The sequence below is a fragment of the Barbus barbus genome, assembly GCF_936440315.1.
Source record: "Barbus barbus genome assembly, chromosome: 40".
NCBI classification, from domain to species: Eukaryota; Metazoa; Chordata; class Actinopteri; order Cypriniformes; family Cyprinidae; genus Barbus; species Barbus barbus.
The window spans coordinates 21,300,377-21,315,764 of record NC_136718.1 but is presented as its reverse complement, the minus strand read 5'-3'; the positions used below and the strand labels follow the sequence as shown (position 1 = coordinate 21,315,764).

Sequence of the window (15,388 nt, the reverse complement as noted above, 5' to 3'; positions counted from 1 at the left end):
ATAGTTTATTTTGGAGAAGGGACCGTGTGGATAATTGGGGCAATGTTTTCGTTGGAATGTACGATATATGCCAGCAGCTAATAATGCAATCCATCAGCCTAGTCAACCAGATAAATCTGATCTCTTTGGAGGACTTCATAAAGTTCAGAGTTGTCCTTTGGCCCAGATACCATTAATCGAGTTTGAGTCGTTTTTTTAGTGCCGAGAAGTCTCGGAGTGCTTTTGTTGAAGACGATGAAAATTCCCTACAGTGGCCAAGGGTTTATACCGAGATTTATACTACTATTTTTACCATCGGGATGCACCAAGCAGATGTGTCTGGGGTCTCTTACATGCAAAAGCCTGCTTTAAGGTCACACCCAGCTGAAGGGGTCCCATAAGGACAGAGTGGTGTTTATTTGTTGTTGTCGTGAAGCGGGATGAAAGTTAAGATGTCAAAGATGGGCTGGTATAAGTGCAGAAGGCAAACAGGATTTAGATGATTATCTTACGATATTGACATGTGTGGTCATAGTTCTCTTTAACACAAACATGTTTGCCTTCCGAGTCTCGGTTTGTGCCGCAGAATAGATATGTTTATCGGTTATGAATACCATTGAACAATCCTGATTTGATAGGCCAGGCCTACTATAGCTATTTAACTTCTGGAAACCACAAAATGTTGGAGTGTTCCTTGTTTGGGGAGAAGTCGGCTGGCTGATGTTCTCTTATTAGAGTTGATTAGTCTTGGCAAAGAATGCAAAAATCACCTGCTGTCTAACATTCCCATCCATGCCACAGCATGACCCCGTTCTCTGTTTCCACATGTTCTGGCTGGAGAATGTTCCAAGAAGCATGCCAAAACGATGGGGTCTCTCTGTTTCCAGATTCACCAGATTACACGGTTTTCCTCCTCATCTCGGTCTACAAGTCAGAGTTCCATGGTTCCAGCTCTTATGTTTCGATTTAAACTTTTCTGCTTCCATTTGTCAGCAGTTTCTCAGTGTAACTTACACCAAAAATAAGATGTATGCATCGTTCTTTCTTTCAGATGTTACGGCCCATACGCTTGCAATAAATGTAACTCTTGCAGTCATTATAAATCACCATTATAATGGGCCTTTAGATTGTGCCAAATGTTCTGTAACCCACTTTTCAGCTGTGTGAGGTAATAGAGTGCCAGACCGTTTTAATAGATCGCTTTAATATGTCCTCCGAGTGAATGAAAAATGGAAATAGTTGTCAACACTTGTTTAATAATGTAAGTATTTGTGTCACTTCATTAAATGGAATACTTGATTCTGATTGAAATGATGTATGACTGACCACTCATACAGGATGGATGTCTCTCTTTAACCTTTACTAGTAATTCAAATCAATATGTTATATAATTTTTAAATATAGCCTGACTGCATGCTGTCACTTAAATATAACCACAATTGTATTTAAAAAAAAAATATATATATATATATATATATATATATATATATATATATATATATAAAACTTTGTTTTATTCATGCTGTGTAGTGTGTAAAACTGGTCATTAGCCCTGGGCCTCGCTGCGAAGTTTCTCATTGGTCAAACGCCTGTCAATCAACTGTGACGCCTTTGATTGGTGCGCTGCATCCATTCCTCGACTGACGCCATCCAGGAAGAGCCGCTCTCACTTCTGCGAAGTTTGTCAGGTAGCTTAGCTAATGGAGTCGATAGCTAGAAGTAAACATAAGTGGCCTTAGAATGTTATAACCTCTTACCCACTGATAAGGTACGTACGCAACGACATGATATTTAGATACGTTACACTGTAATGACTAGACATTTAGCAGTTCTGTAATTTTTGTGTTTTATATCGAGTAGGCCTCAAAGCTAATAATTTGATAGCAATGCAAGGTGATTAGCAGTGATTGAAACTAACCTGTTAGTACGAGCTATTGCGTCTGTTACTTAATTACTTCCCTTCTGTGTCAAATGTGATACAAACTTTCCTTTAAACATACAAATATTATTTAAATTGTACGCTGTTATAACAGAAGTTAGATAATAGTTTATTGTTGACACTATAGCATTGATGTAACTTAGTCAGTATTTACATAGCCAGATGCTTTTGTCTGGGCTTGAAGTTTTTATGAGAAACAAATAACATCTGTATCTGTTGCTAAATGCTGTAGTAGGTGCCACCATATGATTGATAATTATGACAATATAGAATTATGTTCTGTCATATTCTGTGTTTATGAATGACAGCTGATACGTTACATCTGTTGAGGCCATTTAGACTCTTAGATAACTCCTTATTGTTGTCGTTTATTGCATGGGTGTATAGCCCAAATATGACAATAAGGCCTTGTGATGATGTAAAATGTTTTGTAAACGACTGATACTGGGGATCTTTAATATTTTAATTGTAATATTAATATTTCAATAATTTAATGGCACATTCACATGTACATATTTTATGACAGTTAGTGGTCACGTGACTTGCAAGTAAACTTAATCATTGTTTTATTTTTTTTTATAATGCATATATTTTTATTTTTTAAATTGCGTATGTATGGGGCTGCACGACTTGGACAGAAATTATATTGTAATTATTTTGTCATATATTGTGATGATTTTAGTGATAAAGTTTAACAGAGTAAGCTGGACTTTAAGTAAACTGAAAACTGTTTTTAGTTCATTACATTCACGCTGGTGTTTTAGGAACCCGACCAAATGGAATATAATAATGTTAAGCTTGATAATAATTTAATAAGTACTATGTGACCATGGACAATATTGCGTTCATAATCGCAGATGAATCACCTTCGATTATGAACACGAAATTGCCTAGCTTGTCAGTTAATTACGGTTCAGTTAATTACAGTTTTGATATTTACAGTAGGAAATTTACAAAATATCTTCATGGAACATGATCTTAATAACCTAATGATTTTTGGCATATAAGGAAAATCAATAATTTTGACCCATACAATGTATTTTTGGCTGTTGCTACAAATATACCCGTGCTACTTAAGATTGGTTTTGTGGTCCAGGGTCACCTATTAGTTTTAACTGTAACTATATGAATAAATTGAATCTAGCACACTTTGGTACAAAATCCATGTTAAGCTCACAGCATATACAGAGATGGAGTTGGTGAGAATCAGAATTGAATATGAACCGTTTTGATAACGCAAATTTTCAAGTTATGTATGTTGCAATTTCAGTTTCATTTCAATTAATTGTGCAGCTCCATTTGTTCTTTTTAATTTTACATTCAGTATAATAGCTCATTTTCATCTTCTCTTGAACTCCTCTTTGGGAAACCCTGCACTAGTAGTTAAAAATAAAAAAACTTAAGCATAATGTGGCATGATAATAAAATGACTAAAAGCCAAATGATTTGTCCACAGTTCGTTATGGCAGTTTGTGAACTGCAAGTCTTATCATTGCTTCTACTTCTGGTGTCTTGAATGAGTTGCGAATCTCAGAGGCTCAGTCCAAAAACTTTAAACCTTACCGCATCTGTTTTCCACTCCGCAGACCTATGAGATGGATGATATCAATTTACACTACAGATTCCTGAACTGGCGGCGCAGGATCAGAGAAATCAGGGAAGTCCGTGCTGTTCGTTATAAAGAGCGATACAAACGAATGTTGAAGAATGGAGAAACGCTAAGGTGGGTTTGCCAGCGAGTGACCTTCGCTCTGTTCTTTTTCCAGTGTGTTTGGAAATCAGCTCCTGGCCTGTGTTGACCCCCCTAGTTTGCATGGAAAATTTCTGCACTGCTTTTCATTTATCCTTATTTATTTGTATATTTTGAATTGCACAACCATCCACCCCCATCGATACCAGTGAGCTAGGCTTGCGAGCGTAAAGTGTTGTGAGTGCGTGTATTTGAGCAATCAGCCTTGACTCATTTGACCTCACTGATTGAAACAATTATAATTTCAGAGAACGTCAGTGGCTACTTGTTTTTATTTAATCAGAATAAGGATGAAAAGCAAACTCCATCTGTCGGAAAAATAAACAGGCCTTGCACATGTGATTGTGTAATTCATCTTTTTTTAAATGCAAAGTCTCCAGCATTTTCAGAATCAATTTGTATCGGTTTGTTTGTGCAGTTGTAGAATTCAAAGAGTGCAAAAAATGTGTTCGCTGACTTCAAAGGAATAGTTCACTCAAAAATATTGTAAATGCGTATATTGAGATTTTTATTTATTGGGAAATATTGCTGTTTCAAAGAAATGTTTTTGTTTGAATGCATTTCAAGATGTAATTTATTCCTGTGATGCAAAGCTAAATTTTCAGCATCATTACTTCACTCTATAGTGTCACATGATTCTTCAGAAATAATTTTAATATGCTGATTTGCTACTCAAGAAACAATTATTGTTATCAATGTTGAAAATAGTTGTTTCTGAATATTTCTATGGAAACAGTGATACATTTTCCAGGATTCTTTGATATATAGAAAGTTCAAAAGAACTGTGCTGAAAATCTGTGCTGAATAAAAGTATTAATAAAAAAAAAAAAAAAAGACCAACCCATAACTTCTGAAGGGTAGTGTGTGATGTGTGTAGCTCTATATATATATATATATATATATATATATATATATATATACATGTATATATGTGTGTGTGACTGTGTAGATATTTTATTATTATTAAATTCATTTTGGAACAACATGTTTGGCTGAACTACTCCTTTACATAGCATTTTGCGCTACATTTTATGAAGTCTTTAGTTCAAGTAGTATTATTTAAGATAAGTAGCATTGACAGCTCTATGACAACTTGATCTTTCTGAATTACTTCTGGCCTGAATCCTTAGAAAATAAAAGTAGCTCTCACCCGTATCATTGTGAAACATGTAGCAACACAACTGAATGTGATTTCAACAGCTAGTCCACACATCACTGGACATTTTAATAATGTACCTATAGCAACAGTGCTCTGGTTATTAGAGATTAAGCTTTTTATTACTTCCCTGCTGTAGTTACCAAGGGAACTCTGATGAAGTTGGCTGCTACGTGGCTCCACGCCCCTTATCAAAGGGAAACTGTTACTTCGAGGTAAGCAGCACACCTATGTTGTCAGGTTGCTAAAAACATTAGAATCATTTCAACACCCTTTTTATTGCCTTTGTTATGAAATCCAGTCACCTAAGTACTATTAACTTTATGTAACTGTATGCACATAGATATAAAGTCGAGTGATTTCAACTAGTTTAACCTAGGGTGATTTTGTAGATTTCCTATATTGTATGCCTCAGTCACACTTTTTAAATTTTTTTTAATGTTTTAAATTTTCTAAATGTTTGACTTGCATCTTGTCTTTGACTATCATTCATTTCACAGCAGTTTGAACTAATCAGCATACCATGTCATTTTTTTGGAATGAAAATGAGCTTTCAGAAGTGAATGCTGTTAGTAATCAAGATCTTTTATGACACTTTTTATAATTATTAGCGACGCATTCTGGAGTTAAAATCATTAACACATTTATGGTTGTCAGCAACCATTTCGAAGAGCTGCTAGTAATGTTTTTAAAATGTGTAATGCTTCCTGTGTTCGTGCACATCACAATAGACACTGACCTTTGAGTTGATATGCTCAGATAGCACCGTTACCTCTCTAGCAACTTTGCCATAAAATACAGTTTGGAAAAGAAGCTCCCAGGTGATTTAGTACTGGAAAACTCACAGGGATTGGGCTATAAATTAGTCTTTGGGAGAGGGCAAGCGTTATTTAATTTATGGAGCGCAGCAGATGCTGCCTGGATGTGTATCTGAGGCAGGAGACGGCTCTGATGGGTTTTCTGCTGCTGGCAGATTGAACTGGTGTGATGAACTTCCTCTCTGGGGGATTGGAGCGGGAAAGTAACACCCTGTATGTTACTCAAATGAGTCCTAGCCAGTGTTTTTTTTTTTTTTTTTTTTTTTTTGGTTTTTAAAACATGGGTTTTGTCGTCTTTGTACTTTGAAAAAAAAAATGGAAAAGCCTTTTCATTTACTCAATATTTTGTCATTTTTATTCAAATGAAAATGCATATAATTCTAAATGATAAAAACAAATTTAGTAATTTATTAATTGAAACTTCTACCAAATAGGTGTTGTTCAAATTAAATCGAATTCGATTATCATGCGCATCTCGTCAGTAAAGGCGGTTTAGTGACTGGCAGTAAATCGCCATCACCTGCTTTCAAATGGAGCGGGAATTACTACACAGAGCTGTAGTTCACCGACAAGTTAGGCAATATTGCGTTCATAATCGCAGATGAATCGCCTTCGATTATGAACACGAAATTGCCTAGCTTGTCAGTTAATTACGGTTCTGTGTAGTAATTCCCGCTCCATTTGAAAGCAGGTGATGGCGATTAACTACTAATCAAGAAACCGGTTTTACTGACTAGATGCGCATGATAATCGAATTCGATTCATTGCACAGCCCTACTGCCAAATATACTTTGATCAACATAAAGTATTAGCTACTTTTTAGAAGTTACTGTCTTATGTATACTTCCACAGAGATGGTTATTACGTTTCTGTTTTTTTTTTTTAGACCATTTAGGAGACCGTAGCATTATATTTAGCATGCAGTGTTGTGGTAGTGACTCATTCATAACAATAGCTGCATGTTTTGCTTATTGTTTGTGCAGATGTATGTTGTAATAATACCTATAGGGATGCACCGAATGTTTGGCAACCAAAATTATTTGTCCGAAACATGCTGGCAGTATGGAAGCGTTTAAAACTGTCTGAGAAAGATGTAAAAATCATTACAAGTGCTGACAGTGAAAAAGGCTGTTTAGCACTGCATCAATAAAAAGAGGGAGGGGGTGGTTGTTGCTGTATGATGATTGAAATCGTGAAATGGCCTTAAACAAATAAACTGTAGAATGTTTTCTAATACACGCATGAATTGCATTTATTCTGAGAGTGCTGCATGAGCTCATGCCGTTATCTGCTTGTTAGCCAGAGTTGAAAGCGCAAGGATCTGAGCTGAAACAGTGTTACTTTACAGTGTTGCTCAGTAAAAGTTTTACAAATTTTTATGAACTCCGTCCTAAAAATTCATAATGTTAGTATTCCATAAATCCATAAATTTTAGTATTATAATTTTACTGTTGTTCTGTAAAATAAAACAAAGTAAAACAATAATAATGATAATATTTACAACAGCTCTATTAATACATTTATTATAACATTCACACATAGTGTTCAAATTGGGATTTGTAATATGTCTCCTGCTTAGTAAGGCTGCATTTATTTGTACCGCATTACATTTGTACAGTGCTTTGTTTGTATAATGTCTGCTAGAAAAATGTTCAGTGTTAAGTAAATATTTTTTAAATTGTTTTGTAATTGATTTGTTCTTTGAAAAGCAAGAGAAAAAAAACAGTAAAAAGCAAATTTTTGCTGTTTAATTTATGTAATGGTGAGAAAAGGATCCTTACCATGAATATAAAGTTCAAAAGAACAGCATGCATTTAAAATGGAAATATTTTGTAACATTGTCATTACTGTCACTTTTGTTCAAATTAGTGAATCCATACTGATTAAAAGTAAAAAAAATTTTTATCTTATCGATATAACCTTTGAACAGTAGTGTTTGTTAAATTAATTCTGTTATAATGATTTTTTTTTGTAGATATTAGTCTAAAACCTAATTTTCATCAATAATTATAGGCAATCCACATAGTTGATTTTGAAGAAAAATAGTTTTGCATACCTTGTTGTTTCTTAAATCGAGGAGTATTCTGTAAAATCGGAGTCTGTGTTTTGGTTCTGCCCATTTTTTTAAGGATTTACTGAGACTAAAATATATTCTAATTTAATAATCATCTGTGGCTTGTAAAAAATATCTCAAAGCAGATGTCTCAGACCTGACTATCGCAATCTTATTGACCAATAGCGTCACTCAGTGCGTGGTTGTGCACCCTGGGAATATCTACAGCCAGTGGGAATGAATGTGACATCTTCAGCAGCGAGCTATGAGTAATCGATAAAGAACTCGCTCTTGCCTTATACGCTCTACATCACCTGATGGTGACGCAGAATCCTTCAGATTGGTAAAGTCTGGGAACTTTTTTTCCTCCTTCTCCATAAAGGTCATCTGCCAGTCGGGATATGCGTCAGCATCATCCTCATGTTTCCTCATTACGTTTTCACAGGGGTTTCATTTCAGCCCCTGTGGGCAGGGAAGTCAACGCTCCATCAAAATTGGACCGTGTTGCCGCACCTTCACCGCCTGTTTCAACATTGAAGTGCTATACAGTGATTAACCTCTGCTCTGTTTTCTCAGGGTGCTCACATGTGCATGTGCAAATCAATTTTGTCCTTAGTCAAGTGGAAATATCTCTATTAGTGTAATTGATTATTTTCCCTGGAGCCCCGGCGTGGAATTTTGTAGCCACAAGGTTCATGGCACGGTTCTTTGTCGAAGCTGTGGTAAAATAGAGTGCCCTTAAATTAATCATCGTGCAGTGTTTTCGCAGCAGGAAAGGCTTTAAAACCAGCAGCAAGTTTTCGTATGTAGGTTATCGGAATTTACAGTCGCTTCTCAAAGCTTGAAAGCAAATCCTCGAAAGAGATGACAAGGAAGACTTGGACTTAAATCGGTGGGGTCCCTTTTCTACGCCCATGTGTGGTTTTGGCTGAGGGCGCAGAGTTAAGTTTAGTTTTTGGAGCAATAACTGAGTAAATTTGTCTATGCTTGCCCCCTCCGAGGGTACGGCTGCAACTGCAGTGGGACTAATCCGTCTTTTTTGCATGATAGTCCCTCAAGATCAACAAATCTTATTCCATGTTGAATTTTCAATGAAACTAATCGCTCTGTCTGTCTGAGAACTTGATTTATGAGCATGAGAACATTTACCAAATGAGCTTTGGCAGTCCTTTCCAAATTTCTTAGCTGTATGTTGGAAATTTACTAGCTCTGAGGAGGTTGCCGTGAAGAGGGTGTGGAAGTTGTTCCCGAGATGCTTTGCATACAAAGGGAGAGATAAGTAGTAGCCGAGACGTTAAAATTCTTAATAGCAGGTTACCTGACATTTCCATCCTGTGACTCAGCCTAATGCTTCTTGTTAACTGTTGATTCCAGCACCGTCTGTTATTTTGGAATCAGTGCCGCTCGTGACGCACGTTACCGGTGGCATTTGCTTAGAAGTCCCTGAAAGCCGTCTTTTGCCCTTTAGTCATTTCAAAACAAACTGTCATAAAAAAAAAAAAAAAAAAGCAGAACTGTTTAGCTGTACTACACGTATACTGATGCCCATGTGTTTTTAATGCTTTTTATGCTTCTTCAAGGTGACCATTATGGATACTGGAGTGAGAGGGACAATTGCTGTCGGGCTGGTTCCCCAGTATTACAAACTTGACCATCAGCCTGGCTGGCTTCCACATTCAATAGCTTACCATGCCGATGATGGAAAGTAAGTTCGCTTTTTTCAATTCGTTGTCTTTTTCTTCTGTATAAATATCTAAGGAATTTTAATAGATTCAAATTTTCTTTTAAACAAAATGTGTTTTTGTCAACTTTGTTTTGTTGGTTGCCTGGTGAAATTTTTTTTGATTCAGGATCACTTCTTCTTTCCATGAACCTTTCCAGTTGTAAGTCATTGACTCTATCTCTCCTGTTCACAGGCTGTACAACGGCAACCCCGTCGGTCAGCAGTTTGGCCCTAAATGTAACCGCGGTGACCGAATCGGTTGTGGCATCTATGCAGACACTTTCAATGCCGGACTCGTCACTGTGTTTTTTACAAAGAATGGCAAGGAAGTGAGTCTCCATGCTTTGGTACTGAAGTCACAGCACGTGTCACCAATTTACAGAAATACGCAAATTCTTAGTGTATTGCTGATGAACACTGCTGTTGAGAAGTATGGAATCAGTGAGACTCTTACATTTGTTATAAAAAATCTTTAAAAGAATGCTAATAAATGCTATTCATCAAAGAATCTTAGTATCACAGTTTCCACACAAAAATATCGCAGCACAACTGTTTTCAAAATCACAATAATAATAAATGTTGCTTGAGTGCCAAATCAACATATTAGCATGATACGACACTGAAGACTTGAGTACTTGAGTCAGCTTTGCATCACATGAATACATTACATTTTTAAATATATTCAAATAGAAAAGTTATTTTAAATTGTAGTAATATTTCACAATATGTTTTTATTGACCAAATAAATGCTGCCCTGGTGAGCAAAATAGACTTCTTTTAAAAACTAAAAAAAAATCTTACTGACCCCAGTCTTTTAAATGGTAGTTATGTTTTCTGTATTAAATATCAATGTGCTGACATGATTTAGGTAAAAAGAAATTTAAGACTTGTCTAAGATTAAAGCTTCTAAACACCCCTTTAATTCTGTATTTACAGAAATAAGAAAATCGCCAAATTGCAAAGTAAAACAACGCTAAACATTTAATTAACTGCAAGTGTTAACTTTGCCAACCCTATGTAAAAATAATTAGACACAATAGATTTTAAGCATTCTTTAGCTAATCACGTAACACCTGCATCAAACTATAAATTCTATAGTCTATTGTGTGTAATGGTTTTGTTTATTACTCCATTACAGTGGTTACAAGAATCTGTAGAGATGAAGTCTTTGAACACACAATAGTCTAGTCTTCAAATTGAGGGTTGTTTTCTGATGACTGATTTTCCTGCAGGCCAGATAGTAGGGTCAGGAGTGATACAGACATCATTTCAAAGAGCAGTCTTTATTCTCAGTTATAATGTGCTGTAAAATAGTGGTTAACTTTATGGAATGCTTTAACAGAGCTCTCTTTATGTGTCTGTGTGTGAATGGAAGGTGGGGTCAGTGGTGGTGCCGGTGGCTCCAGATGGGCTATTCCCTGCCATTGGCATGCACTCCCTCGGCGAGGAGGTACGGCTGGACCTGCAGGCAGAATGGGGTTCGGAGGAGGAGGACAGCGTCATGATGGTGGACAGCCATGAGGATGAATGGGCACGCCTGTATGATGTCAGAGTCAGTGGCACGGTGAGTGGGGGATGGCCATCGAAAACAAAACCAAATGTGAAACCAATGAGTTTCATAATAATTTTTGCCTCTGCAGGTCAGTGGAAAATGTGATGAGTTGAGTGCCGGCATGGTGAAAGACTGTAAAGTAAACCATATTTTACATTGGGTTAATTGGAAGTCATATATTGTTAGGAATTATTGGTGCTTGCTTAAGCGAGAATCAATATTCCAGTTGCCATATTTAGGATATAATGAACCCTGAACCTTGGCGGACATGAATGATTTCACGGCTCATTTCTGAGCAGTTGAATGTACAATTTTTGCCCGGTGGATGAGAGAACTGGCTCAGAAGTTTGCACTAAAAGAGGAACATGAGCTATATCTAGACTCTTTGTGGTGGTGAGTTTTGCACAGGGAAGTACCAGTTTGCAATACCATGCAGGGCTCGCAAAATCGCTAGCCCAACGTCCCAGGGCAATTTTTTTCCCAGTCGGGCTACCAAAATGTATCACTACCCTGCCCGACGGCCTACCTTAAATACAGGGCTCCCACGCAGTGTTCCCTCTAAGCTGAGCGCGCGTGCGACCGTGCTCTTCTTCCACCGCGGCCGCGCAGAAGAAATAATGTGCCTAGCTCGCACAAAAATGAGTTGGGAAGCCATTTGATTGAATGCCGCCAGTAAAAGGGAAAGAATAGCAATGCTCGGGCAAACCGCTATAGAGCTGATGTCACGACAGAGTTCAAGCCGGTGAATGCGGTTTACAGGTTTCATAGAAAGAGAACGATGTGCACCAAATGAGTCGCTGTAGAAACTGAATACTTCAATGGTTGCGGTGCGCTTAACACGAGAGCCAACGCAAACACAATGACGTGAAATAAAACGTCCTCATGTATTAAAGAAGAGTGGCTTGATTAAGTGCTGGAAATAGCGGAGAACGGTAACAAAACTCTGAAACATGTACATCCACACACAAGAGTATTGTGCAAACTGTACTTCATGATGTTTAGACTATAGAAGAATTCATATGATCACGTTTTTTTATTTAACTTACAGATCTCAGCTTAAGTTTTGCTTCAGTTTGTATTCTATTCTATTTTATTCTGTTCTATCAGTTTAAATAGTTTGTTTTGATACATACATCATTACGCCAGCAGTGTCCCATGATCCTTCAGAAATCATTCTAATATGCTGATTTATTATCAGTGTTGAAACTGTTGTGCTGCTTAATATTCTTTTGGAACCTGTTACTTTTTTCTTTCATTATTTGATTAATAAAAAGTTTAAAAGAACAGCACTTATTCAAAATAGAAATATTTAAGTCTTTACTATCAATTTTATCCATTCAACACATCCTTGCTGAATAAAGTTTATTTAACTTTTTTTTTTAAGTATCTTTAAAAAAGAAAAAAAATTCTGACCCCAGACGTTTGAATAGCTTATATTGTAACACAAAATGTTTCCTTCTTAACTTTTTTTTTTTTTTTTTTTTTTTTTTTTATAGAACGGGTCCCAAAAACTACAGTATATAAAAAAAAAAAAGAAAAAGCAGTACAACTGTTTCCAACATTGATTAAAAATCAGCGTATTAGAATGATTTCTAAAGAATCATGTGACTCTGAAAATACTGCTTTGCTTCACAGGACTTAATTAAATTTGAAAGTATATTAAAATAGAAAACATTTATTTTAAATTGCAATAATATTTCACAATATTATTTAGTGAAATAATATTCAGTATTTTTTATCAGATAGATACAGCCTTGATGAGCATAAGAAACTTCTTTAAAAAACTTTATTGATCCAAACTTTTGAACTGCAGTGTATTGTACAGTAAAAATGTTTTCTCAGGTAACCTGAAATGTACATCATTTAGTTACATCAAGGGTCAAATCAAACCCTGCCATGGTATTGCACAGTATTCACTGTTCCTAATAGACAATTACATGGCATTGTGCAACCACATATTTACATGGAAATGCCGTCAACCACATGACCATGTTTTCCTGGTAAGAGAGGATCGTAGCTGTTTTTGTAGAATTCGGATTACCACCCACATTTTTTTTTTTTTTTACTTGTAAAATCAAATCCTGCTATTTTTATTCAAACTCTTGTCATACACCAACCGTTCAAAAGTTTGGATTCAGTAAGTTTTTTAGTAATTTGGAAAGAAGGCTCTTGTGTTCACCAAGTTTGTATTTGATCAGTAGAGTAAAAACAGTAATAAAGTGAAATATTACTACAATTTAACAACATCATTACTCCAGTTTTTAGTGTCACATGATCCTTCAAAAATCATACTAATATACTGATTTGTTGCTTAAGGAATAATACTTCTTATCAATGTTGAAAGCAGTTCTGCTTAATACATTTGTGGAAACCATCATACATTTTTTTTTTTTTTTTAAGGATTCTTTGAATATAAAGTTCAAAAGCTATTTGTAACATTCTAATTGTCTGTGCTGTCACTTTTGATCAGTGTAATGCATCCTTGTTGAATAAAAGTGTCAATTTCTTTTAAAAAAGAAAATCTTATTGACCCCAAACTTTTGAAAGGTAGTGAAGTTCTAACCTTATTGCAATAAATAAGGCCTGTGTTCCCAGCATCCAAGCCTTTTAGTGTTACTTTGATGCAATCCCTGCTTAAAATATTTTGAACCATCATTTCTCACAGGTTTTCCCTAATCAATTATGACAGGAATGATGTAAATCCAAAAGCCACACATTACTTTACTTCCTGTCAGCCATTAACCAAGTTGAAATGATCATCATTGCTAGAAAAAAAAAGAACACCTGGAGGAACGCTGTGATAGAGGAGTCTGCCGAACCCCAATGCGTGTGCGGTTGTGACTGAGTCAATGGAATTGCTCGCTGGAGGCAACGTTTTTTTACCCATAATTCCTCAGAGTAGTGTTTAGATAAAGTTGAAAGGAACAAGCAGTCGTGTGTTTGGATTGGTTATGGAGCAGAGACCTCCCAATAGAGTGAAACTCCAGTGTAAAACGTGCAGATGTTCTTCTGGGAAAAGAATGTGCACCCATCATGCTCACTTTCCCATCTGATGCCCTGGACCTTCCCTGGCCTGTTAAAGCTGTACTGAGGTCATGAAAGCATTCAGCATAAAGTGCCGCACTGTTGTTATGCTTCACTGGACTGATGGCACGAACTGGGCAGCGCAGGCCAGAACTGGCACCAGACCATCTTGTAAAAACTCAATAAGAGGACTTACGGAGTGCCAAGGAATCTTTTTGCCTTTCTAAAATGTGGTTTTCTCAGTTGTGTGCCTTCACTGTGAGTCCCGTTGGCTTGGCGAGAGGGTGTCCCAAGACTTAAAGACTCTGCTGATAAGGGCATGTTTTAACAAGAACCCAAAAACTTTGGTAGATGGAACCAAGTGCGAATGCCCCATGGTTTAGTTTGATTCTTTCGGAATTAGCAATCTTGCTACAAGATGGATTTTGTGCAAAGCACAAGCCGTCAGCAGCATGCCAATAATAAAATAATTCTTTCGTATGTTTAATAGCTGAGGTTCGTCAAGCTTTTGAAGATGCTTATCTCCTACTCTTCAGGCACGATCTAATGTAAACCAAGACTTAGTGTTCTTTCGCAGTCTGTGCATTTTGTAGCCTGTCTCCGATGGATCCAACATACTGTCTGCGGCTTTCAGAACACCACCAGTCATTCCCTCCATTTATGGAGTAGCTCTTGTCTTTCAGTGATAGTTGGTGGGAACACATTTCCATTTTGTGGTAAAATGATTTAGAAATGTCTGTCTTTCAGTAAGACATTGGAAAAACAAAAGTATTACAGTATTAGTACAGATATCAACATCAGTGTCTTAAATAATCCTTGTTTATTAAACCAAAGGGGTTTTCCACAAATTTTATGTGATGTCAGCATAGAACAGCGCAGCGATCCAAGAAAGGTAAAGGAAATAATTTGCCCAACAATAAAAGTTCTGTCCTTATTTAATAGCTTTGGAACACAAAAGGAGACATTAGCACATTTACTTATTTAAAGGGGTCATATGATGCGATTTTCTTTTGTTTTTGGTGTGTTACAAGCTGTTCGTGCATATATGTGACCCTGGACCACAAAACCAGTCTTAAGTCTCTGGGGTGTATTTATAGCAATAGCTAAAAATACATTGTATGGGTCAAAATGATCTATTTTTCTTTTATGCCAAAAATCATTAGGATATGAAGTAAAGATCATGTTCCATGACGATATTTTGAAAATGATGACTTAATTTTTGATTAGTAATTAGTAATATGCATTGCTAAGAACTTCATTTGGACAATTTTAAAGGCAATTTTCTCAGTATTTCGTTTTTTTTTGCACCCTCAGATTCCAGATTTTCAATAGTTGTATCTCGGCCAACAAACCGTACATCAATGGAAAGCTTATTTATCCAGCTTTCAGATGAT

The 15,388-nt window shown here is 36.3% G+C and overlaps 1 protein-coding gene across 1 annotated transcript in view; it reads left to right on the top strand.

The window, feature by feature from the left end:
• The first annotated feature begins 1,610 nt into the window (after positions 1 to 1,610).
• LOC306859858 (SPRY domain-containing protein 3-like) overlaps positions 1,611 to 15,388 on the top strand; it is a 43,771-nt gene continuing 29,993 nt past the window's right edge. Inside the window, exons 1-6 of the mRNA XM_079401228.1 lie at positions 1,611 to 1,747; positions 3,505 to 3,641; positions 4,964 to 5,039; positions 9,276 to 9,400; positions 9,612 to 9,747; positions 10,794 to 10,982. Coding sequence (XP_079257354.1) covers positions 3,514 to 3,641; positions 4,964 to 5,039; positions 9,276 to 9,400; positions 9,612 to 9,747; positions 10,794 to 10,982 — 654 coding nt within the window. The 5' untranslated portion in view covers positions 1,611 to 1,747; positions 3,505 to 3,513. The remainder of the gene's footprint in view (positions 1,748 to 3,504; positions 3,642 to 4,963; positions 5,040 to 9,275; positions 9,401 to 9,611; positions 9,748 to 10,793; positions 10,983 to 15,388) is intronic.